The 26,166-nt window shown below is 37.7% G+C and overlaps 1 protein-coding gene across 2 annotated transcripts in view; it reads left to right on the top strand.

Moving 5' to 3' along the window:
- The window catches only part of csde1 (cold shock domain containing E1, RNA-binding), a 109,946-nt gene that overhangs the window by 17,220 nt on the left and 66,560 nt on the right, over positions 1–26,166 (top strand). Inside the window, exons 3-6 of one of the 2 annotated variants that reach the window (XM_059972782.1) lie at positions 7,025–7,223; positions 10,405–10,514; positions 14,915–15,013; positions 23,737–23,834. In XM_059972782.1, coding sequence (XP_059828765.1) covers positions 7,025–7,223; positions 10,405–10,514; positions 14,915–15,013; positions 23,737–23,834 — 506 coding nt within the window. The remainder of the gene's footprint in view (positions 1–7,024; positions 7,224–10,404; positions 10,515–14,914; positions 15,014–23,736; positions 23,835–26,166) is intronic. The other variant, XM_059972784.1, reaches the window with a different exon arrangement.

Below are 26,166 nucleotides of genomic sequence, written 5' to 3'. Positions count from 1 at the left end.
AGATGTGCTCAATGCCTTTTATACCTGCTTTGACCATCAAAACAGGGAACTCCCCCAGCCCGATGACCTCGTGATTTCAGTTTCTGAGGGCAACGGGAGAGACTCCTAGATGATGGCAAACCCATGAAAAGCATCTGGCCCAGGCAGGTGCCTGGCTGATTATTGAAGATCTGTGCTGATCAACTGACTGGAGTGTTTACTGATATCTTTAATCTCTCACTTCAGCTGTCTGATTTACCCACCTGTTTCAATTATACTTGTGCCCAAGAAGATTATCCTAATGACTATTGTCCAGTAGCACTTGCTTCCACTGATGAAGTATTCAGAGAAGTTGGGATGAAACATATTAACTACTGCCTGATTAAATGATTTGTATCTTCTCCAGTTTGTCTACCATCTAACACGACCACAGCATTTCATTGGCACTTCATTCAATCCTGGAACATCTGGGCAGTAGAATGCTCTTTGACTACAGCTTGGCATTCAATACCATCATCACTCATAACAAATCAATAAGCTTCAAAACCTAGACCTCAATACTTCATGCAACTGAATCCTTGATTTCCTTATCACGCGAACTTTAGTCGTCTTGTGCATTGGGTTGACAGTCTTTTTTTTAAACTATTTAACATTTTTAAACTATTAAACCTTTTTAACTATTGGGTTTTCTTTGTTTTTGTGGTTACCTGTAAGATGACAGATTTCATGGTTGTACATAATATAATACTTCGATAATTTTCTTGGAAGTTTGATTACATTTTGACTTGGACCTGTAAACCAGTGTTGGATGAAAGGGACGTTGCTATCTCCTCTGAAATTATTGCGTTCTACTTTGGTGGGGAAGAACAGGAGTAAAAGTGTGTATGGCATTGTATTGGACACTTGAGTTTGCAGTGCCATTATTTTCTGCAAATCCCCACAGCTTTTAGGCCCAACTTCACAAGCATTTGTCTATTAATTGTATCTACTATTATAAATAGTAATATGTTCCTGATGTACAGTTCTGGAGAACAAGTATCTAGTATTCTGGTTGCATTTCACAATTGGTGATTTGAACAGCCATTCTGCTTGGTCTTCCTGAGTCTAATTATGGAGCTGAATCTCTGAACCCATGTCTTTGCTTTAACTTTATAGTATCTTATGTAAAATATGCCAAAGCACTTCAAATAATTATATTATCATATGCATAGTATTTATGACCAAAATGTAGTGTATAATGCAGACTTATACTCCACTATCAGCATGTTTTCCCTGAAAATCTGGTTTCTCAAGAATATAGTTGAATGGTTGCAAGTGGAATACAGAAAAAAAAAATCAAGAATGGCATGCACCTGAGCCCTCCTCCACCTGAATCTATATAGTCTATAGCAGGAAATCCTAACCTATTTTATGCCATGGACAAATGCCATTAAGCAATGGGTCTTTGACCCCTAGGTTGCAAACCCCTTGCCTATAGTATTAGGAGTTTGCTATTGACCCAAAGTGGATGTAATACTGTGAAACAGTAAGGAAGTTGTATGAATAATAGTTATTATCATAATTGATGCTTCCTCCTGCGATTTATGTTTGTAAATTACCTGACATGAGAAGAACTGGCACCATGGTAGTGTAGAGGTTAGCACAACACAATTGCAACTTGTCGGAATTCTGTACTCTGTAAGGAATCCATACATCTTCCCCATGAAATGTGTGGCTTTTCTCCAGGAGCTAAGGTTCTTCTCTCTCCCCCCACCCTGTCCAAAGATGTACTGATTAGTAGGTTAATTGATCATTGTGAATTGTCCTCTGATTAGGTTAGGGTTGAATCGAGGGTTGCTGGGTGATGTGGTTCAAAGGGCCTATTGTGCACAGTATCTCTGAATAAACAAGGGTCTGATGCTTTCCTGACTTGTATGGTGAATAAACTTTTCTTGGGCTTCCAGTCAGGTACAAGTATTGATTATTATCGACGTTACAATACCAAACTGCCATTTTCATCAAGTACAATGCCTGGGCATGTCTAGCCCCATCGTCTGTCTCCCTGATAGTCTTCATCAGGTGGGACATCGGAAACCTGGTTGGATGAGGATTAACTGCTTGTTGTCACCAAGCAAGTCTACATTTAAATGTAATCTAAAAGGGACTGTCCACAACATAAAACTTTGTATATCTCTGAAAATCTGATTGATTTTGAGCAAATTTTACTGCAATTCTTTTAATTTCTCTACTGGGAATGACAATTTAACATCTGCATTTTTATTTCCTAAAAATAAAATCCCATTTTATTTCAGATCTGTGACCTCTTGTGCTTAAAACAATCTTTCATTGCATTCTTTGTACCATGGTTAGTTTTTTACTGTTTATATTATAATTTAATACTGTCCATTGACTGTGCCAAAATGTTAACTTCAAGGAAATGAATCCCAAAAGAACTGTTAAGAAATTTGTTGTATCCCATGAGACAAGTAGTGATGTTGAAAGTGTAATTAGTGGTGGAAATTTTCTAGAGCCTGTGCAGCACCTGGAGAAAAATATACTTTTTTCCAGTCCTTTTCTGAAACAGAGCCTTTACCTACACAGGTGTCAAGGAACAAGTTGAAAGAAAGAAAATTAGTTAATTATTTACAATTTTCCTGAAAAAATATATTATTTGGTATGTTAAACTTCCGGGTAATTTTTTATTTGAGGGCAAATTTCCATAAACCTTAGTGGCTTTAATATGGTGGTCACCTGTACAAATAGGAATTGTAATGGTAGGAAGGAAAGTAAATCCACTGTTGGAAAGCAGTGATTAAATGTGCAGTTTGTTCTTTATTTACCCCTTTTTAATATCCTAGAGTGCTTCACAGAACAATCTTGATTTGACATTGATGTGTATGAGCAGGGCAGGTGATGAGCTTGATCAAATGTCTAAAGCTTTCTCAACCTTTCGTCAAGGAATGCAAGTTTGGGAAAGCTTTGGAAGCTTTTTTTAATATGTAGCTGGGGTCCACAGCAATTAAAGCAACAATTAACAGTATTCTATTGGACCATTGGAGTGATAAGAGATGCTGGCTTCATCCAAAAGTTTTAATAAGACAGCAGTATTAAGCTGCTTTGTGGGTGAGAACAAATTTGTACTTTACTGAATGGAGTTGTTTTATTCTTGGCTTGTGTATATATGGTCTCCCCACTCAGTTATCAACATTTGTGGAGTGAATATACTGCAGTAAAAAAAAATGCTTGATTGGTCCAAAAGCATTTGAGTATCAAAAAGATATTTGAGATTGAAGTTTTGCATTTAATGTCCTGGTTGTCAAGGTTAACTTGTGGGGAAAAGTGAACTAACCAAAAGCAAATTTGCAAGTATGATAAATTCAGTTGACTTTGTTTCCAAATATAGTTGGTGTTTGTATTTAGTATAATTCTGGCTATAACTAGGTATTGCTTTGGGAAAAGATGTAATTGATTAGTACCTTTTCTAGGCATTGATCTCATTGGTTTTAATACATTCTCAACTGCTTTTGAGAATGTGGTGTTGAGATTTCCGAGCCATGTTCTGCAACTTGAAGTCTGTAGCTGGAGTCATGCCTGTTTTCCTTAATCCTGTAATGAGATCACTAGTTTGGGTTGTGCTGTTGGAAGTGGCTTAGCCAAGTAACCCACCAGTCGCCTACTGACGTCCATGGATCTGGGGTTGAGAGGGGGAACAGCTTTAAGTTTCTTCGGTATAAACATCACTGAGGATCTCATTTGGTCTGTACATATCAGCTGTGTGGTGAAAAGGCACAACAGCACCTCTTTCACCTCAGACAGTTAAAGTTTGGTATGGTCCCCCAAATTCTACGAACTTTCTATAGGGGCACAATTGAGAGCATCCTGACTGGTTACATCATTGCCTGGTATGGGAACTGTACTTCTTTCAATCGCAGGACTCTGCAAAAAGTGGTGCAGACAGCCCAGTGCATCTGTAGGTGTGAACTTCCCACGATTCAGGACATTTATAAAGACAGATGTATAAAGTGGGCCCGAAGGATCATTGTGGACCTGAGTCACCCCAACCACAAACTGTTCCAGCTGCTACCATCCAGGAAACAGTACTGCAACATAGAAGCCAGGGCCAGCAGGTTCCGGGACAGCTTCTTTAGGCCATCATTTAGGATTAATTCACGCTGACACAACTGTATTTCAATGTTGACTGACCTGCTGTACATACTGTTTATTATAAATTATTATTGCACATTTAGGCATAGACATAACAAAGATTTTTACTCATGTAAAGGATGAAGGATGTGAGAAATAGTCATTCAATTCAAAGTAATGGCAGTGCTTGCTCATTTCAGTAGATGGGATGGATACTGTTTCCATAGTGTCAGGCTTAAATGGTAGCTGTAGCACCTGCCCAAACAAGTGGATATGAAATCTTGCTCTCAACTTGTATCTTGTATATGGCAAAAGATATTGGTGTCGGGAGATGAGTACCCCAACAGTGACTTGCTGTTGTGGCTGCAGTATTTGTAGATGAAATGTAGGTAATACTCCTGTTGAATTTCTGTTCAGATATGAGACTCAGATGGACCTTAATGGACAGTTGTCAAATGTTCTAAACTGCTTGCTCTTCTATGCAACTGTTTTTGAAGCAGCTGACCTTTGGGAAAACTGGAAACTGAAGCTGATTTGGATATTGAGCATTTAATGCCTCTGAATCTCATTTGTTTGTCTTTTGGTAAAATTGCTATACTTACCACTTAAACAAGCTACTGAGCTTCAAAAATGTTGGAATAGCTTTTTCTATCCTTCTCCATTCCGCTCTCTGCCCCTCCTGTTCTAACTGTAGCCAGCAACAAATTCACCCTTTAAAGCAAGTTCAGCTGTTTTGTTTTGCTGACGTTAAGTGAGAGGTTGTTGCACCATTCAATCAGATTTTGATTCTCCTATGTGAGCCAGTGTGGATAACTTCACTCACTTCAACTTTGAACTGATTCTAGGATCTGGGACACTCACTTCAAAAACTCTACAACTCATGTTTTTAGTATTTATTTAGTTTATATTTGCACATTGTCCTTTGCCCATTGGTTGCCAGTCTTTGTGTGTAGTTTTTTTACCGATTCTATAGTATTTCTGTTCTACTGTGAATATCTGCAAGAAAATTAATCTTAAGGTAGTCTAGGGTGACATTTATGTTTTGAATTGAACTTTAACCTGATCTTCACCCTGCTTGGGTACAAGATTTAAAAGGATCTTTAAATTACCTTGCCATGAACACCAACTGGCTGAGACCATTAGTAAATTAAGAATGCAACTTGGTATTTCCTAAACTGCATTGCTCTGCCCTTTGCTAGATTAAGCCAGAGAACATTTCTGGAATTACAGGTTTTATTCACAATGTACAGGTATTATGGCACAGAGTTTTAGTTTGTGGTGAATTTAATGTTTTTTATTGGTATTGATCACAAAATGTGATCAGGTTTTTGTAGATTTGTTCTGTAATACTTTACCTTCATACTCCAGCTGTAAAATGGAGAATCTCTACGCTGTGTCTTCAGAGCATCTTCCTCCTTCAGCTTCTAATAATCTCTGTCACCCTCTTTCATCAACACGTTCTGCCTCAATCAGTGCTAAAAAACAGAAGAGAATTCCACTTTATCAGAGATCCGTAAGTGGGGAAAGTTGAGTATTTAATCCTGTGTGCTAACAGCATGTGGTAACTGCAATAGTTTAATTTTAGTTATAATACAGTTGCATGGACTGAAGTTCAATGCTTTTGGTTTAAACTGAGCCTTTGACTATTTTAGGGGGTATGAGCAGCATTAAATTTGTAGCTGGTAGTGTAATCTGTAGTACTTAACTCGTCAGCCACTTCGGTTTTCATCTTGTAAATCTAAATGTGAATTGAGTATGTGGTTATCTTTTGACATGACCAACTGTTGCTGACTTCAGAGGTCTTTAAAGCAAAACAGAAATATCTACATCTGGTGTGACTTGCACCTTTTGCATGAGCGCCATATTTAAAGATATTTGTACCCAAAATCCACATCAGCTGTGAAGGGAATAGGTTAATGTTTATGATACAGATTTTCAGCATTAAAATGTGCTAATTACTGCTGAAGAATGAATCTTAGCCAAAATAATCATAGCAATTTTTACTTAATGAAATTCCAAGTCATATTTAGTGTGAATAAATGGAGATTTTATCGAATATTCGAAACGCTATCATTCAAATGTTGCACCCTGTTATTTTTTGGCTTTCTTAAGTATTAGAATTACCTCAGTGGTTTCAAAGAAAATTTAGCAAGTCTGGGCAACTTGGGTTTCTTGATCAGAAGCAAGCCCTTCTGGATAGTAATAGTTCTTGATGCTCAAAGCAGGTTTGTTTTGCTAATTAAGTGCATGTTAAATTCAAACTTCTGATTATATTGTCCTCTGTTTTTGCTTCACTTATTCTTGTCACAGATACTATGATCATCTAAACTTTAATCTTCACTCAAGTTGTTAGTTGGGATGACATTTCAGTTGTCTGCATGGAGATCAAATTATCCTTAATCCCAGAGATTTAAGACTTGAAATGTGTCTAATGTTTTAATGCTGAAATCTAGAATGCAGAGTGATCCACATTTTCTGCACCCTTGAGTAACATCTTTAACAGCTGTCTTACCTTTAAAGAAATATTCTTTCTGAAATATTTGAATTTTGTATCAGTAAATACTTAAAATTTAACAATGTTATTATAAAATAACACTGATTGTATCCACAACTAACCACTTACTAAGAACTTGTACATGGTGAGTAACTGAAGTAAATATTTGCTGAAAGTGTATTTTCATTGCCTTCCCCTCACAGCACAAATTGCTTTCTCATGATTTCTACATTTGTGATTTTTGAATTTATTAAACCTGGAAGTTTAATAATGGCTTAAGATTCTAGTTGTCTGTAATCATTATCACTGTTTACACAGTCTGCTTTGGTTTGTAGTGATTATAGGGTACACTTTCTGTTAAATTCATTATTTCAATAATTCGTTAATTAATTATTTAATTAAATAATATCTTTTATATTCTTGTCACAGATGAGCTTTGATCCAAACCTCTTGCATAACAACGGCCACTCTGGTTTTGCTAATGGTACCTCAGGATCCCTGCGTGAAACAGGCATTATTGAGAAGCTGCTGTCGTCATATGGTTTTATCCAGTGCACTGAACGACAAGCCAGGCTATTCTTCCATTGCTCACAGTACAGTGGTAATCTTCAAGATCTGAAAGTGGGAGGTGAGAAAATGTCACTGCTTGATATGTATAGTGCTCCAACTAGAGGAACTTCTACAAATATTACATTGTTTTATAATTTTGCTCTTAGGTGGAGTTATTTTATAAGCAGGACTAATAATTCAAAATCATTTACTTCAGATCAGATGAGCAAGTATCTTGAAATGTGAATGTCATGTTGCTGTTAAATATTGGATATTTTCTAAATGAGCACCATTTTAAATGTTGCATAATTAAACATTGGGCAGTATATTCAAGGGACTAAGAGCACATCTGTTTTTCTTCCCAGCAAAGTATGCTGAGGCATTCATTGCTCAGCTCTCCATCAACCACAGTTGTTCTGGAATAGGATTGGTCACAGAGCATAGTTTGATGTGGCTCTTTTACAGTAAATCTGTATTACCTGAGTTCAGAACTTTGTTTAGGCAGACTTTTGCCATAAATCAGAATTCTGCCTAAACATATGACAATGCATTAAGTATAATGAAAAGGTGACTGAGAAGGAAAACAATAATAAAACTCATTGCCTTAAACAACCTCAAGTATCCCTGTGATAAACTGAGGGTATACAGAACTGTAGGTTGTTTTTCTTATAAAACTGAAGGGTTAATCCGAGAGCTTTTCCAAGCTTCACCATTAATTGACATAGGGAAAATGTCTTTGCAAGTCATAAATGTGCTTATTTTCTTGGGTGGTAGATTTGCATCTGTATTTGTCTATTCACATTCAATAGTTTTTTTTTAGCATATAGAACCATCTTCCTATTTCACAAGGCAAGTTTTAATCTAATGGACTTCTAAAGGTCAGAAATTGGACTTCCTATTTATAGAGACTTTGTCTTTATAAATATTGCTTAAAATCTAATTAGAATACTTAAGATTTTCATTCACCTTAAGAATTGTGACTTCTGATTGTTTATCTTGATGATTGCAGCTAGCACCTAATGCAGCTGCAATGTGTTGAATGGATAGAGGGGATTGGATTTGAATTGCCTTCCTTGGTTTTTAGTTCCCCATATGGAAGCCAGCTTCCTCCAGGCTTCTGCAGAATGTTGCCAATCTCCTGTCAACAATGTTACCTGCGATGTGCTGTGGCATTTATGATTGATCCAGTTAAACTTTAGGTGATCCTTGGGGTCATTAAGCAACTTGACATTTTAATGCTGATGAAAATATTTGGAGATTATTGTTCTTGTTGGTATTGGTCATTGACTGTGAAGATTCAGACCACACCAGTTGCTGCATCAGGCATGGGATCTTTGAGGAAATGTGAATATGGAACTGAGCATCGCAATCAGTGGATGTGCATATGACCATATGGTGGAAGGGTATTATTGATTGTGCAGCTAAATGCCTCAGAACACTGCTGTTCAGAGGTCCTGGATATAACTGGCCCTTAAATGACCGTAACCATATTGGTTTTTATTCCCATCCATGTGAATTTATTTGCCCTCCTTGAGCCTATAATGTAGTGAGTGTTCTGGGCAAAAGTCTAAACTTTCTGATCCTGGTATGGGCAAAACTTGTCATTCACCCAACTATTGTCCTGAGAGGTCACTCTTTGCTTTCTTGGAAATAGAGGTAATCACTGTTACCTGCATTTGGTAACACAAACATTTACATTGAATCTCATGATTTAAGTACTGTAAATGTGTTCTGATAAGATTTTTTTTCATCTTTGAAACATTGTATTGTCAATTACAAGTGACCCACAACTGTGGACAGCATAAGTGAAGAGGACAAGATGTGCAAAAGAAACATTTAGTTTAAATCGGGTGGTACTGTGGGGTAATATGATTTAAATATGCCATTGCATTAATTGGATTGACAGTTACAGTTCAGGCCCTTTTTGCCATTCCCTCTCCTGCCTGATCACACGAGTAGCTGTTTTGGAGTACAGCTTCTTGTGCCCTTCCTTTGGGGAAACGATTTGGAGAGTGGGTATTAGAGAAAGAGCTGGGGTTTGTGATGTACACACTTTAAGGGAGTAATGGGCTAAAATGTTACTTGGTGGAAGTGAATGAAACAGAATTACCTTGAGCTAGCAGTGGCTACTGCAACCCCCCATAGTGCATTGCTTCAGACAAGATGCCCTGCCTGTACATGAGAACTTTCCATTGGTGTATTTTCAATTGTGTCCACACTATTGTTTCACTGCTGTTTTTGCCCTACAACCCATTAAAGATCTGATGTTCTCTTCATTCCACCACAAAGTTTGCTATGTCCCACCTTCTGCAGAATTGTTTTTAAATATTTACCATGCTATTGTGTTTTGAAAGCAGTGCTCCCATGTAATTTTCAAAAGAAAGCTAAGATTTTAAAACTCTGCTGATGCATTTCCCTGGGGTATGTATTTCCTACAGGAAAAGCCAGTATGTTGTAAACATTTCCTCATAACCATTTTCATAAATATAATGCAGCATCTGTCCTGTTTGGGAATTGTTTTGAGTTCACGTACATGCCCTAAACAGTTTCTTATAAAAAGGATGGTACACCTTTTGCCGGGTTGATATTTAAACAGTTGTAAAGTCACTAATGCAGTACCCCAGATTTGTGCTCATTATTGTGATTTCCCCATCTTCTCTGACATATTTGCCTGCTAATATAGTATTCCTACATTTTAAAAAAGGAGCTACACTCTGATTTTGGAGTTTGGACTGTGCCCAATATACTTCCTGGCTCCCTAGGTATTCTTTACTGGCCTACCACATCAATATTATTGGGAGGTTGGTTATTTCTGGAGCTACACTCTCCAGAATGCTCCTACGAGAGTCCTGCCTCCTTCTGAATGTTGTGGTTTGATCCTTTTGAGAAGTTTGTATTTAAGAATTTCTGGCCCAGTTTCAGGCTCTTGGTAGGAAGCTTGGTGCCAAATGATAAATCAGTTTTGTCTCTTACATAACTGTTAAGACGCTATGCCAAGTTTTGTTGGGTTGGGAAATCTAAGAAATGTGTATTACAATCTTCCCCACCATGCAAATCTGCTGAGTTGGGCTAAAATTTGTGGAGCATTGGCAATTAGAACACCCATTGTATTTGGTAAATTGCAATGCATGTGTCCACTTGTGCCTGCTTTGATAGACTAACTGAATGTAAGATGGCAAAGGGAGCACTGCAACTCAGTAAAAACATTTGGTGTAGTCTGACAATTTAATGCCTTGATAACCAATCTGAATCACCTGCAGATGATGTGGAATTCGAAGTGTCCTCTGATAGACGGACTGGAAAACCAATTGCTGTCAAATTGCTGAAAGTAAAACCTGAAATTTTGCCTGAAGAAAGGATCACTGGTCAGGTAAAGCTCATCACTGCATCCAGCCTTTTGTAGTGTGGTGGGGGAGGAGGGAAGAATGTTGCCAACAACTTTATTGAGAAGATTAGATACTAACAAGGACTGAATATAAAATTGCATTAGTGTGCATGGGTGCTTGATCGTCAGTGCAGACACCCTAGGACCAAAGGGCCTGTTTCTGTGCTGTAATAGTGACTCTTCAAATTTAGTCACTGAGCACTATTCTGTTAAAGCTACACTTCTGAGTCTAAGCTTGCAACACGTTATCTGCTCCATTCTGAATTTAATTTGATTTAATGTGAATTGAAATGGATATCTTTTGGAATAATTACCATTTTAAATGAGTTTTTCTCGTCATAACAGCATGCAAGAAGTCTATTTTTGAATCTCAAAATATTAATGCTGGTGATAAGTAGTGGGTGAAAGAAGTCAATACTTTAAATTCTTTGTTCTCCACATACCATATGTAGTTCCATTAAGTCAATAAATTCAATGGAATGCTGATGTTTGAATTCCTGCTCCTTTGAGAGAATACCTTGTCTGCATCTCCCACCTGGTGGTATTGAATTAATTTGTCCTCTCTTGGGCTTAGACTTGAGGATCCAACTTTGAAACTCCATATAATCTTCAGCTGGATGGGACTTGTGTATGCAATGTCCATTAAGTCATGCTTACTGATTTTGTTTTATTTTGCTTGGGGGCCCTAATTCGCAATATGTTAACTGTTTTTAAGGAGCCACAGTTGGATTGAATTTGAGCTGATGGGAAAGTCAAAATTCACAAAGTGCTGACCTTCTGAACTTCTTTCATTGGTGGTTTCCAGGGAGGATTCTTTCCACCAGTTTTAGCTGCTCTTTGTGCATGATCTTTACTTGCCAACCCAATCTGTGTGCTCTTCTAATGCAATGAACTTCTGGTGAAATACTGCTTTTGTCTTTTAGGCACATCCAAGCATTTTTATTCCTTTTGCTGCATTTTTAAAGTTTATTCTAAAGTTGCTATGTGTACTTGCATTCGTCAAGGTGAATGGGCTTTTTAAAGTTGATACTTAAAGCAAAGTCAGCTCTTGACTGTCAGTAGTTTTAATTTTTGCTGTCATATCTGTAGAAGCTCTTTTAGTATTTGGGTGATTTTGTTTTCACTTCTGTAGTGCGCACCAAGATAGATTTACTCTGGAAAAAAAATCCTCTTGTTCCTTGCATTAAAAGGGTTATTTGTATCACCTTGTGTTCATTAAAGATTCTCGTTTTGAGATTGCAACCCATTACACTGTTTCCAGTTTCATTGTTTGAATCACAACACAAAATAACTTGTTAAGAAATGAAACATTTTGTGGGTGGATGAGTGTTTAATTAGCACTGCCAGACTTGTTACTCTTTTGGAACATGGATACTTGGACTAAAGACCATGGCCCTTAATCAGATTGATTTAAAAACTTGCAGAACTTGTCAACATCCACAGAAAACCATTTTGGTCAATTGCTGGCAAATTTTCTTGCAAATTCCAGTATAAAGCAATACTTGTGAAAGTCACTCAAGGAAGAATATACAGAAGTTCTAATTCCTTCAAGCAAGCACTCTTGTTTTTGTGTAGCTGTACTTTCACTGAAGTGAAATGATTGGCTGAGGAAAGGTATGAGCTGATTAATTCCTCTCCATTGTGCCTGTTTTTTTTTCTGGTCCATGTTCATTTGTGAAAGCGTGGGTGTGTCAAGAAGTGCAAGTGATTTGGCATGCAGTAGCTTGCTGAATACTGTTGAACTACATTATTTTTGCTACATTTGGGGGAAAATAGCTATCGCACTCATGGTCAGTGTTACTGTTAGTCATGTTTATAGGTTTACAGATGGGTTTCATTACCACTTTTGAGCACTTCTCCCCATTCTTTAATAAAATAAGTTGGGTTTCTTAATTATGGCCTATAGGTTAACATTACAGACCCTGTTTTGTTAAGGATGTCTTATTTTTGCAGCTTGTTTTCAGCATAGCTGTGAATAGTTATGATATTTGAGCATATCTGTTTGTCAAGAAGAGAGGAAAAATGTACTTTCCCAATGGAGTTGCCCTTTAGTTGAAATAAGCTTCTATTTGTTTGACTTTCAGGTATTCTAAGTTGGTCTTTATCATTCCCTTTTATTTCCTGACTGCCTCAAATCTTAAAACTAAGGCTGATCTATGAGTAACCCTATTTAAGACTAGTGTGCTTGTGAGTAATAAAGTAGCTTAACTGTTGTCCTAATTTTGGGGTGACGAGGGTAATTGCGTGGTAGGTAGGGCAGTCTTGCAGGTGATTGTGTGCTTTTCATCCTCTTCAGCTTGACTTTTAATTCCTACACCAAAAAGTGGGCGGGAGGAATTTGTACTCATTCACCTTTTTGTGTGTAGCTTGTGCAAATATGGGCTAATCCTAGGAAGTAATCCAAACAGACATTAAAGGAAACGGCACATATCATGAGATTCAATCGTGTTTATGGATACAGTTGAAAGAATAATCTTTATTTGGGTACAATTTTAGTACTGTTGTCAGTCAGCATTAAGGTAATTGAATTTTGTTAAATTGAGTGCCTAGCTCCTTGGGATACTTGAAATTATTAGCAATCAAAATTAAGACACACAACTAAAGTGTTCTAATAAAGATGAACCAAAACTTGCCCATTTTGTCAGGGAAGAAACAGCTGAAGTCAGATAAATACCTAACTATTCTAAATCAATAAATAGTCATCTAAGTAGAAGGGTTAAGAAGAATTTTAATCTTTGAACAATCTAGAGAAGAAAGGAATTGAATTAATAACTTTTGTTCCTAAAATAGAGGTACTTGTTATTTCCTTCAATAACTGAAAATGCATTTTAACTTGTCCTCGTGTTTGATTTGAATATGGAATCCAGTACATCACTAAGTGTGAAGAGGTATTCTCCGTTTTGGTAGCATCATGAGTTTGCCTTGCATACAGTTCATAATGTACTACTGTAGTCTGCAACGTTTATATAAAAATGGTGTAGAACACTTCCATTGTGATGCATAAGAATTATAAACTGTATTCTGTACTCCAGTTGTGAGGCTGAATGGTTAATCTGTTCCTAAAATTATGAAGGGGGAGAAGAGTAGTAAGTGTTAGTATGTTTTTATTTACTTGCTAAGACCATATAAAAATGGGAAAGTTTCATTCTTAATGGCTTGAATGTCAGTCAGTAGGGCGAGTGACCAGCTAGTCGTGATGTTTTGAGATTAGAGATTTGTGGTAACATCACAATTCCTATATTCTCAATTCTAGTTTTACCTTAATGTTGACCAGAAAGACCTTATTTATATTTTTGTAAATGCTCTGATTTGGCTGTAAGTCTTTCTACTGGTTTTGAGGTTTGGTGTATGGAGGATTACTGTTATGTCTTTAGTTTTATGCTGAAGTTGCACTTAACCTAGCATCATCACCTACCAGTTCTAGACCTTCAATAATCAGGTCCTTTGTATCTAGTTTTCTATTTTGTTGTACTCTGTTTCTGCTTCTAGGAAGCTCAGTCTGATGTGCTGGGGCTTTCTTGGTGCAAGTACCCTTCTCAAAATTATAAACAGTGGATTTGAAGTGGTGTTCTCCATATAACTTGAAAGAGGATACCAATAATAAACATGATTTCATGTGAAATACTCTAGTCACTTTTATAGCAATGTAATGGAATGTAGGTCCAAGCCTCATAAGGAGGAATTGGGGTGGATGACCTAAACCTTATGAAAAGTATATTTTGAAGTGGTGACTGGGTAGTTGAAGGCATAACTATCAGTGGCAGAGTTGCTGACTGAAGTTGGGGATGCTCAAGGGTAAATCTCTTAAAAGGACAGGTGAATAGTGATTACCCCATTGCATAATTTTTTCTTCCCCCATGGTATGTGGAGGATAATGTTTCAATGAAACTATACCTAAATAGTAATGCAAGTTACTTTTATGTAATGTAACTATGCAAATTACCTTTATCTAATCATTAGAATCTAATGGAATATTGTCATCAAATATTCTGACTGTCTGCAAAGTTGTAAGAGAACCTTGTAAGATAACTGTTTTTGCCAACAAATCATCTGGAAATCAGGGGTTGAAAAGTTAGATGTAGTGGTTTGGAAATGGACACTGACTGGAATTTTAATCATTCTGTCAGACCTTTACGGGTCTGTTAGTTTCAGTACCGAATTACTGCTGCTTGATATGTATAATGTAGAATAGTGGCAGAAATCTGGTACTATAATGTCAAGATTTTTTTTCTACCAATTCATAAAGACATTGGAGGAATATTTTCTGCTGGTCTAAACCCAAAACTAGACACACCTGGTGTCTTCGACCAGCGGCATTTTCAACCCCTGGAAAGCCTTCATGTACACTCCTGACATTATTCTTTGTTATGTCATGGTATGTCCAGGTTGTCTGTGCTGCTCCCCTTAACCTTGAGAACAAATCTGGGCTGAAACCTTCATCTCCTGGTCAGACTTCAGGCAGTGTGTGCTATGAACGCAATGGGGTAAGATTGGATTTTGTCTTTCCAGGTAATAAATTATCTTTCAGGTAGGTTGCCCATACAGGCACCTGAGTTTAGACATGCATGCATATGTCAGCCAGATTGCTATTAAATTAGATGGTTCCTATAAATAATGGGTAACCACTTGCCTCAAATTAAATTCCACACCCCATTATCTTTGTGCTGATTTTGGTTTTAATCATTTGGATAGCATGTGAACAAAATTCATGGAAAAATGTTCCTTCAGAACTTGTTTAACTTTAAATAGTTCAGTCTATGCAAAATTAGTCTAAAATCTAAAAATGTGCAAAATTAAGCAACAAACGTTGTTTGAGCATGAAAATACCTAAATGTTGGATTTAAAGTATTAATCGAGCTCTACAACTGCAGGACTTCAGCTCAAGCTTCTTCCTTCAGTGAATGCTCTGCATGTTTTTTAACGAAAGGGAAATGGTTTACCTTCATTCCCTGAAACATTGGATCCTTTAGGAGTATTTGCAACGTTGATTTCAGTATTTTTACCTGCAGATGATGCCTTATTAGCAAGCTCCAAGATGCCACCCTGTACTGGTTTAAGGGAACAATATCTTCTTTTATATGTATATTTTTTTTAAAAAATAGAGTAGCTGGTGTGAAGGGATAAGCACGTGTCATGAATTTCTGTGTCCCACAGGTGTACAAGTTGAGTGCACTAGATTGTTATAGACTATTTTGTGTTTGGTCTTTTGGTTGCTTTTTTGGGGGGCTTTTTTGCTTTTTTGGCAAAGCTGTCTTTAATAAAGCTGTGGAAAAATCAAGTAATGAAGATGTAAGTGTCTGTAAATAATGTTTGTGTGCTATTGAAATCACAATTGTTCGTCTGGGTTCTATTTTACCCTTGCTATATTTGGCCCCTTGGTCTTTGCTGTTTTTCTTTGAAATGAAAGTTTTAACTGTCAAATCATTTGGCGAATGTTCCAGTGGGGGGGGTGTTGGGAGAGGGGTAGGTAGATGAGTGGTTGGCTTCAATAAATTTTAAAGCTGTATACTTTAAAGCATAGGTGTCAAACTCAAGGCCCGCGGGCCATATCCGGCCCGGCGTACAATTATATCCAGCCTGCGAGATCATTTTAGATAGATCTATTATTTTAATTATTAATGGCCTGGCGGTATGAAGCCTATGATTGTAAGTTAATACCAATCATAAAAATAATGCTTGCTCAGCAGTCTTCTTCATAAGAAACGGAATTTGTGAAGTGTAACACTTTGTAGTTATAGCAGAGACTGAGACACATGAGAACAGGCTGAAAAAACGGAGGCAATGAAAGCTGCGATCGCACACGCCCGACTGATTCGGCCCGCATGAAGCTGCATTTTGCCCAATCCGGCCTGTGACCTAAAATGAGTTTGACACCCCTGCTTTAAAGTGTTTCTCAGTCTTGTTCCAACATCATTTGTTTATTTCAAATAAACCTTCTGCAGTCAGTGAGCCAGAGTAATTGTAAAGTTAATTTCAGTTCTTTAATTTGATGGGGTTGTGAGGAATAATAAATCAGCCATGGTGGAATGAATGGTGGAGCAGACTCAAATGGCCGCATTCTGCTCCTATCTCTTATGGTCTTATTCCATTTTGCCTAATGTATTACTTATTTTCTCATGTAAAAAGTTGGTCTCTGGAACTTGAAACATGACTGCAATATTATGGAAAATGGTTTAAATATTTCAATGGCCACATGCAGAGTATCTGAAACTGTTATACTGACGCATTACAGGGGTCATCATTGCAAAAGTTTTCTGATTTCTTTGCTTCAGCATTTGCTGACAGAAGACCCTTGAAAGCCTTTTGCTCAGTTGCCACAAAGTAGAAATGAGGAAAGCAAATGGATTTCAACATCTAATCAATTACTTTGGAAGAAGAGCAAAATTGCCCCAGATTTTTAAATTTAATTTTTTCGTTCAGTCTGAATTATCCTCTACATACCATGAAAGATTCCTGCAAACCTACTTGGAAGATTTCTTTAAATCACACCTCCGACCCCCCCCCCCCCCCCACCCACCGTGCAACACTACTGCCGTATAATTTAATCTGTATAGGCTAATGGTGGAAAGCTATAAATGTACAGTCTTTAGATACTGAGTTTGTGTTTAAACTTGCATTAAATTTTGCTGAGCTTTTGAGAAATTTTCCTTTAAGTACTACTTTCCAAATGTACAAGTCTAAATTTTCTTGCTGGTCTCTGCTTTATTCTGTTTGAGAAATAACCGTGATTTCCTTTTTAGGGCCAGGTTTGTTAATTTCATACATTTCTGGACTATCACAGTTTTAGTATAAAGTTGCTTTGGCTAAAAATTGATTTCTCCCTAATTGGGGGGTGTGTCTAATTAGCTTGAAAGCTTCATTCTTGTGGTTCAATTAGACATTGATGGAATGGGAAATGAATGTCTGCCACTTTATCTGAACATTGAAAGCCCATTTGACATTTTAACATTGCTGGAACTAGCTCTTGAGAATGTCCCACAATGACCAAGAACAGCTAGGGTGCACAGCCCTTTAATTATTATACTAAGAGCTGATCTATTTTTTTTATTTTAACTCTTTAAGGTGGCATACAGTGGGAGTTAAGAAACTGGATGTAAAATGATATTCTACTTAAATGAATTTGATGCTAATCATTTTGTTCCAGATCCTTTTCTTTATTACATTCAGTAGTATTACGTTGCCTTGCTGTTTGGCTTTACTTAGTAGACAAGATTTTGATTAGATGTCAGCTGATTACATGTAGCACCTTTTTTAAAAGCAAGGGGAATTTGTTTAAACATAATTTGTTGGAAGATAGAAAATGGGTGCCATGGTTTTTACTGCTCCTTTGGCTTCATTCCTGGTTTTGGATGCTGTGAGGGGTTTGCAGGTTCTCTCTCTGACTTCCAGTTTCTTTCCTCGCCCAAAGATAGAAGATTGTTTGCTACAAACTACCATTAATAGAGGTTAACACTGATGGGAATAAGGTGTATAGAATTGGTGTTTGGGAGAGCTCCAGTGGACCTGATGGTCTTGAACACTTGTGTAATTACAGTACAAGAAGAAAATACATCAGTGGAAGACAGTTGAATTTGCTTTTATACTATGGATCTGCTAATCATAGAACAGTCCCTTGTGCAGGAGGAGGACATTTGACTTGTTTTTGCATTTAATAGAATATCTTTTGGATTCATTTTGGTTGTGGTTATAATAAAGCATTGCATATGGGCACAGTGGATGTGATCTATCCTGTATTTAGTGGATACATTAAAACATAGTTCTGCAAAAAGACTTTTTTTTTCCAGTGTAGAAATGGAGAAGAGCCAGTGGCTAGAATTTAAGTGCTGCAGAAGTGTAATATTTGCTGCTGAACTGTTTGGTTCTGTGTGCTCGTGTACAGTGAGTCTGCCATCAGATACCCAAGGGCCTGGTGGAGAGTTCACAAAGGAATTCAGTAAATTTGGGAAGAATGAGGAGTTGATCTTAGTTTAAAAAGAGTTGAAGGAAAGTCTGCTGCTGTTGGAAATGCAGATGAATGAGTTGTGGGGTTGGGTAAGAGGATATTGGATTTGGCTTTTCAAGTGGGGAATTTGTGGTGTTTGGAAACATGGAGGGGGTAATTTTGGACATCTGTGGGTCACCAGCAGTCGATACCCTCGGTCATTGGTATGAAAAGTTTAATGTTCTTGACATGGAAAATCTATACAAGTATTTATAATGTGAAGTAGCTGGTCAGATTTCTGGACTACTAATTTCCACCTGGAAATTGCTTTGTATTACATGTGCTGAAAAGTAGCAGAGTTTTCAATTTGGTAAAGATTGTTCCTTTTAGGGAGATGAGTGCATAGGTCAGAGTTATTGATGAATGGGGCAATTGATTCAGATAGTCTACACTGCACTTAATATGTCTGCACTTGACTCCTGTAAAAAATTCAAATCTTTAATCAAAGCAATGTGCAGATAACCAGATATGAAGGGATACACACAAAATGCTGGAGGAACTCAGCAGGCCAGGCAGCATCTGTAGAAGAATAATGATGTTTGGAGCCAAGACCCTTCATCTGGACTGGAAAACAAAGATGAGTTGAATTTTTAAAAAAAAAATGGGTGGGATGGGAGGAAGAACCACAAGGTGATAGGTAAATCAGGAGGGGGAGGTGGTGAGAAAGAGCTGGGAAGTTGATTTGTGAAATTACAGGGTTGGAGAAGGGGGAATATGATGGGAGCAGAGACAGATCATGTCTCTAGAGGAACACCAGATGGAGGTGATTGGGGGGAGGGCATTACTGGAAGTTCAAGTTCAAGAAATCAATGTTCATGCCATCAGGCTGGAAACTACCCAGATGGAATATAAGGTGTTGCTCCTCCAGCCTGAATGTGGCCTCATCGCAACAATACAGGAGGCAATGGACTGGCGTGTGGAATGGGAAGTGGAGCTAAAATGGGTGGCCGCTGTGAGATTCCAGTTTTTCTGGCAGACAGAGCATAGGTGCTCGGCAAAGCAGTCTCCCGGTCTGTCAGGGTCTCATCAATATACAGGAGGCCACACTGGGAGCACAGTAGATGACCCCAACAGACTCGCAGATAAAGTATCACTTCACCTGGAAGGACTGTTTGGGGTCTGAATAGTAGTGAGGGAAGGAGGTGTAGGGGCAGCTATAGCACTTGTTCAGCTTCCAAGGATAAATGCCAGGAGGGAAATCAGCGAGGAGGGACAAATGGACAAGGGAGTCACGTAGGGAGCAATCTCTGTGGAAAGCAGAAATTGGGGGGGGGGGGGTGCGCTTTGTGGTGGGATGCAGCAGGAAATGGTAGAAGTTGGAGACTGAGGTTGGTGGGGTTTCAGGTGAAGACGAGGCATCCTATCCCTGGTGGAGTGGCCAGAGATGGGTGTGAAGGCAGATGTGCATGAAATGAAAGAGGGCAGCATAAATGGTGGAGAAAGGTAAGCCCTTTTCTTTGAAGAAGAACATCTTGATTCTTGAATGAAACTCCTCATCCTGGGAGCAGATGCGGCGGAGATGGGGAAATTAAGAGAAAGGGATGGTTTTTCTACAAGTAATGATGGGAAGAGGTATAGTCCAGGTAGCTGTAAGAAACAGTGGGCTTATAACAAACATCAGTAGATGAGTTGTATCCAGAGATAGACAGATTGAAAAGGGGGATGGAGATCTCAGAAGAGGACCAGGTAAATTTAAGGGCTGGGTTGATGTAGCACAGGAAAAGTTGAGGAGTGATACCAGTGTAGGGCATTATTTATAAATATGAAGGGTATTATTTTTTAAACTCTAAATAAAAACAGGAAATACTGGAAATGTTCAACAGGTAAAGCAGCAACCATGGAAAGAAACATTTAATATTTCAGACCCATCAGAAATGGGAAAGAGATAAAGGAAGTTTAATTTCTACAGTCATAGAGATGGCATGGAAGCAGGTCTGTAAAGTCCATTTTCACAGTATTCAATTTTCCCCAACATTCCCATTGCTCTACCACTCATCTGCACTGTACTAGCCTTGTCCAGGCTGGTACAACAACATGGCTGTTGAAAAGGTGGTGGAAAGAAAAGACAAACTGAGCATCTTGGTTAGGTCCAATGGGTAAATGGGCATTTAGAGAGTGATTACACTTAATTGAGTAGTGGTAATTATAGAGCTGTAGAATTTGCCGTGTCAGACTGTGGTAAGGGGAGAGGACAGCTGAGCCAATATCATGGATGATTTGCAGCAGAAGTGGCTAGTTCTGTCTTTGTACGCAGAAGAGAAGCTACCTAAAGCTGTGGAATTCTTTATTGATTCTAGAAGGCTGTGGCATTCCTAATAGTAGATGAGGCATTACACTGGACAACAAAGATTTTGCTTCCTGAATACCTTTAGGTGTATCTTTTGAATTTTGGGCTATTGATCATGAAAATCGCCATGAAATTTCCCCATCACACACCATATTTTAATAAACTTATGTTTATTATTTCAATTCATAATTCGAGTCAATTAAAATGTTGCCTACAATGTAAGCTGCAAAGTTTCCTATCTTGTCCAGGCATGCTTAGGCAGTGTGGCTGCTGCATGGCAGGACAGGTTTAGTAATAATTACTGGGTTCAGGACTGTAAGGGTGGAATTTGCTATCACCAGGCACAAAAATTTCTATGAAGGATTTTGATATTTGAGACATGCTTCCCAGAATAACTGATGCCAAATCAAGCAGGTCATCAATGACAGGCAATTTGAAGAATGTCTAGTGGGACTAGAGAAAATCGCATGGAAGGCATTCAAGAAAGTTGTTGAAATTTTTCTGGACATCTACAGAGCACCAAACTACGTGCAGTTGGTTGAAAACATGCTTCAAGCATATAAAACCATGAAATGCAACATGTCACTAAAGATTCATTTTCTGCATTCCCATTTAGACTTCTTCCCTGCAAATCTTGATGCTATTAGTGATGAGCACGGTGAAAAGTTTCACCAGGACATTGCGATCATGGAAAAAAGATATCAGGGCATCTGGAATCCATCAATACTGGCGAATTGTTGAACTCTTAAACGAGAAGCCTCAGACACTGAGTACAAATGAAAATCATTAACAAATTATTTTTAACTTAGTTGAACTATTGCAACTCATCAGCACCATTATCCAACTAAACACATTATATTCAATAAAAGTTAATTTGTTGTTTCTCCAAATTCCTACGTGATACAAGTATTCTGAAATTATATTTGTGTTCATCTTCAAGCAGTCTATCATAAACAAAAATTCTGAGGAAGCAACACTTAGAAATAACTTGTTGTCCAGTGTTATCTATAAAGGTTTTTGGACCTTGTTATAACAATGCAGGCAGCCACAGGTCAGAATTAAAGTGAGATGAAGTGGCAGGTGACAAGAAACAGTACTTCACAAAGCAATTGCAGTTTTAGTTTCTCTGCTGGAAAGTCCATATTGTGAACATGAAATGCATGATTCTCGTACAAAGGGATTATGGACTACATGTTTGCTTCTGTTAAATTGGTGTTATTCTGTTCAGGTTCTACTTTCATGTATTCAACATGGGAAAGAAAATGATTAAGGCAAAAAAGGCAGTTAATGTTTCTTTAGCCCTAGATCTTTTTGATAGCTTGTAGAAAATGCTGTATTCTTGAATCTTCCCTGCTGAGTACATCTGCTTTAGTAGCTGCCCTAACTCGCTTTAGTTAAAGGAGCAGTGCATGGTTTGCTTGAACGGAGAAGAAGAGGAGTACCTGCTTAATGTCAGGTACTGTTTTATCACTCAAGTAGATGGGCAACCTGGTGACAAGATACCTATAAATTATTGCTGTTCAGTCCCTCATCCACTGAACACTTAATATCTATACCAAAAATCAAAAATTGCATTCTGTCAGGACTATTGTTATATAGTCTTAAATAATTGAGTTTCTCAAGTTGTCAGCTTTATCTTGCAGGGAGTTACTACTGCAGCTACAATTTTCTATAGAACTTCTGTCCCATTTCTCTCTGCTAAATTTGGAATTTCTTCCTTTAATATTGAGTTATCATTTGAAGCATGTCGATAGGGAAAGCAATTATGTGCAGAAGAAAGTAAAACTTAATTCACAAATTCAGAGTGTGTGTATATGGGAGACTGACCTTTTGAGAAATTTCATATACCTCTGGTGTCACACAGGTGGGCAATGTCTTTTTCTACACAGCAAATATCTTTATCACCTTGACGAAAGTGCTTTGGAAGGAAATTTTCCTTAATGTTACTGTCAAACTTTTGCACTATCAAGCATTCTTGTTAAATAATATGTGCCATTTCAAAGCTACAACCTACTTGCAGCATCAGAGGATTGGTAAACTTGGTATCTTGTTGGCTCTTTTTAGTGCTGTAACTTGGGAAAAATGAACTTTGCATTTTATGGCCTTCTAATAATTTCATAATCAGTTATTCGAGTGGGATTTTTTAAAATTTTGAGTGTCGTCTTACCTCTGCACTACAGTTTTTATTTTGAACCAATTGACCTTAAAATTGTTTGCTCATATTACTCCTCTCTATCTCCACATACTAATTTCTTGATTTTATTTTTACTGTCTTTGGTCAAATGTCTCAAGGTGGTGAAGGAATGTGAAACTGTCACAACTTATCCAAGAGGTCAATCAGGCATTTTGCCAGCTTGTTTAGTCTAAGGTGCAAAGCCTCTTGATAAGTGTTTTTAAAAAAGCAGGGAGCTTGGGAGGTTTGGAGAGAATTAATAGCAGTTACTGTGGTGCTTTATGTAAATGACTCTTTAGAAGTTGAAGCAGCATTTCCACTGGTGTTTCTTCAGTTTAGGTTTTATAGAAGTGCAAGATTTGATATGCTGGCCATTTTGTAATCAGGGTTTCAGCATCCCATTGACCTTGGTGCTCTGGATTTGGGACAGTCAAAAGCTGACTGACCAGGGCCACATTTAGACAGAGATATTTGGGTAAAAATAGATTGACACCTGACTGAGTTGCCCTGTATTCAGGTGAGATTGAGACTGCTTTTGTCACTCATGCACATTTGTATCTAATTGACAAAAAAAGGTTAAAGCATTGCAAATTAAGCCAGCAGGTGAAAAATGGACTAACATCACTTGTGTACTTTCCACAGGCCAGTTAAAAATCTTGGCATGCACATCTAACATTTTTATCTTTAACAGTTTTAACGATCTAATTTGTGTTGTTCTGTGATTGTATTTAAACTACCAGATCTAATTAATTTCTTCTTCATTTAGGAAGTGTTTTATCTGACATATACACCTGAAGATGTTGATGGCAATGTCCAACTTGAAACAGGAGATAAAGTTTCTTTCTCCATGGAAACAAATAAACAGTACGTATGCTTACCTTGGTTTGCCCGTTTTGGCGCTTATGATTAAACATGTTTGATGATTTGAACAAAACATAATCCCATATTCTGAAACTGTTAATGTCCTAAATAGCATGTATGGGTTTCATGAATGCTTGCTTCCTCTCAAATTTTTGCTATTAAGCTGCATTGATCTCCAATAGTATGCCAACAAAATTCACTGGTCATTTGAGAGGTCAGATATAACCGAAGGATCAACATGACTGTATAAACCTCCTGTGCTCATACTTTTCTCCCAGAGCTGGTTATTTCATAAGGCATTTAGGAGTCAACCATGTTGGTAGTTCCATGGTCATTAATACTGATATAGCTTTGTTTTCCAAGTTTATTTAATTAAATATAAATTCACTAGGGGGTTTAATTCAAACTGTTCCAGAATTTAGGTCCAATAATTAGAATGAACTGTCCTACCTCCAACTAAAGAATTGTATTTCCTCTCGTCTTCCCTGGAAAACCGTCTCATCATAATAAATACAATGTAATTTGTAAGAACATTGATGCATTATAAAAATGTGACTTCTCAGAACTCAAAGCAATTTTTGAATTTTTGTATATAATATTAGAAAGTTGGATGGCTAAGTCATTTGCAAGGCTCCTTTTTATTTTGCTAGATGTCCTTATTTGGTTTGGAAGAATTGGTCTTGCAGTGGTCTTGGGCCAACCACATCCATGCCAGCCTTGCCCATCTGCACTAATTCTATTTGTGTGTATTAGGACTGTATCCTTCCATGTGTTGTCTGCCTGTCTTGCGCTTAGACAAACACTTAACAGTAATTATAACTCACTCCTCCGCCACCTCTGGCAACATGTTCCCATGGTGACCACTGTTTTCTTAAAGATGTACTTTGCCTTTCAAGTCCCTTTGTTACTTTATCCCTATCATGGGGAAAAAGATTTTAAACTGTTTTCTCTGCCTCTGCCTTTCATTGTCTTATATACTTCTTAGTCACCTGTCAGTCATCTTTGCCACTGGATGAACAAACAAGCCCAGTTCATCTATTCCCTCTCCATAAATCGTCCTATCCAGGCATCATCCTGGTGAATGTCTTTTGCAATCCCTCCAATAGAATCAAATCTTGATAAAATGTGATGAGAAATGCACACAATACTCCTACTTTTGGCTAATATTAAGTTAAAACTTAATAGCCTAGTTATATTTTATGCACTGACCTATGAAGGCATTCATACAATATGCGTTCATCACTCTATTGACCCAGGTTACAGCTTTCAGGAGACTGTTCTTGAACCCCTAGGACTCTCATCAATGTTCCTTAGTGCCCTACAATTTGCTGTAAGTGTACTACCACTGATCTCAGCCACCCTAACAGTGCAGGACCTTGTCAAATGTCTTGCAAAATTCCATTTTACACAATCTTCAATCTCCTTTCTCATAACCTCAAAAAGAAATCAAATTAATGAGACAGGATTTCACCTGCAAAAAAAAACATGCTAACTATCTCTGATCAGCCCCAGCCTTTTCAAATGTACATAAACCCTGTTAATGGACTTTCTCCAATAATTTCCCTACCACTGATAAAAGCTCATTGGCCTCTAGTTGGTTTATCTCTGTTACCTTTCCTTATTTGAGCATCAGCTATCCTCCAGACTTTTGAGTATCTCAACTATGGATAACGAAGATTGTCAGGGCCCTAGCAATATCCTCTTGTTTTCCATACCATCCTGAGATTTTATCAAACTCTTGGAAGGTAAAGATGAATAAATCCTAAGGCGTCTAGTATCTCTAAATTGTTAACATACCCCTTCTTGAACAGTGTTCCATCCTCAGCCTTGGTGAATATAACAAGTAGTATTTATTTAAGATATTTCTCACATCCCTTGGCTCCCCTATGGCTCATAAGAGGGCCCACTCTTTCCCTCACTAATGCTTTGTTCCAAATATAATTGTGTGCCAAATATTTCATGACCTCTGTTTGCCCTGAGTTTAAGTACACTCCTTGTAGATAAGGCATTATTCAGCATTTGGGTTTTATGTTGTAGCCATTTTGTCAGATTTTAAAAATTTCCTGCTAGTCCAGGCAACTGGAACGGAAGATACTGCCTATAGAGACAGTTTAACATGAAACCCAAAGTAGCCTGTTCCTGTGAGCTAGCTGGCATGCAGAATATATTTTTACTTCTAAACCTTGATGATTAAATCTCAACAATATCATTGGAGCTTATGATAACCCACAAAACCCAAATGCGCTGGAAACCACTGTTTTGACAATAAGTGGTAAGGATCCACTGAAAAATTTTGTATTGTTCTGTCTGCCTTTAACTCAGCCTTTCTCAACCT

Source organism: Hypanus sabinus, chromosome 6 (assembly GCF_030144855.1).
Source record: "Hypanus sabinus isolate sHypSab1 chromosome 6, sHypSab1.hap1, whole genome shotgun sequence".
Lineage (NCBI taxonomy): Eukaryota > Metazoa > Chordata > Chondrichthyes > Myliobatiformes > Dasyatidae > Hypanus > Hypanus sabinus.
Note: the sequence above shows the minus strand (reverse complement) of the source record. Positions and strands in the feature narration are given on the sequence as shown.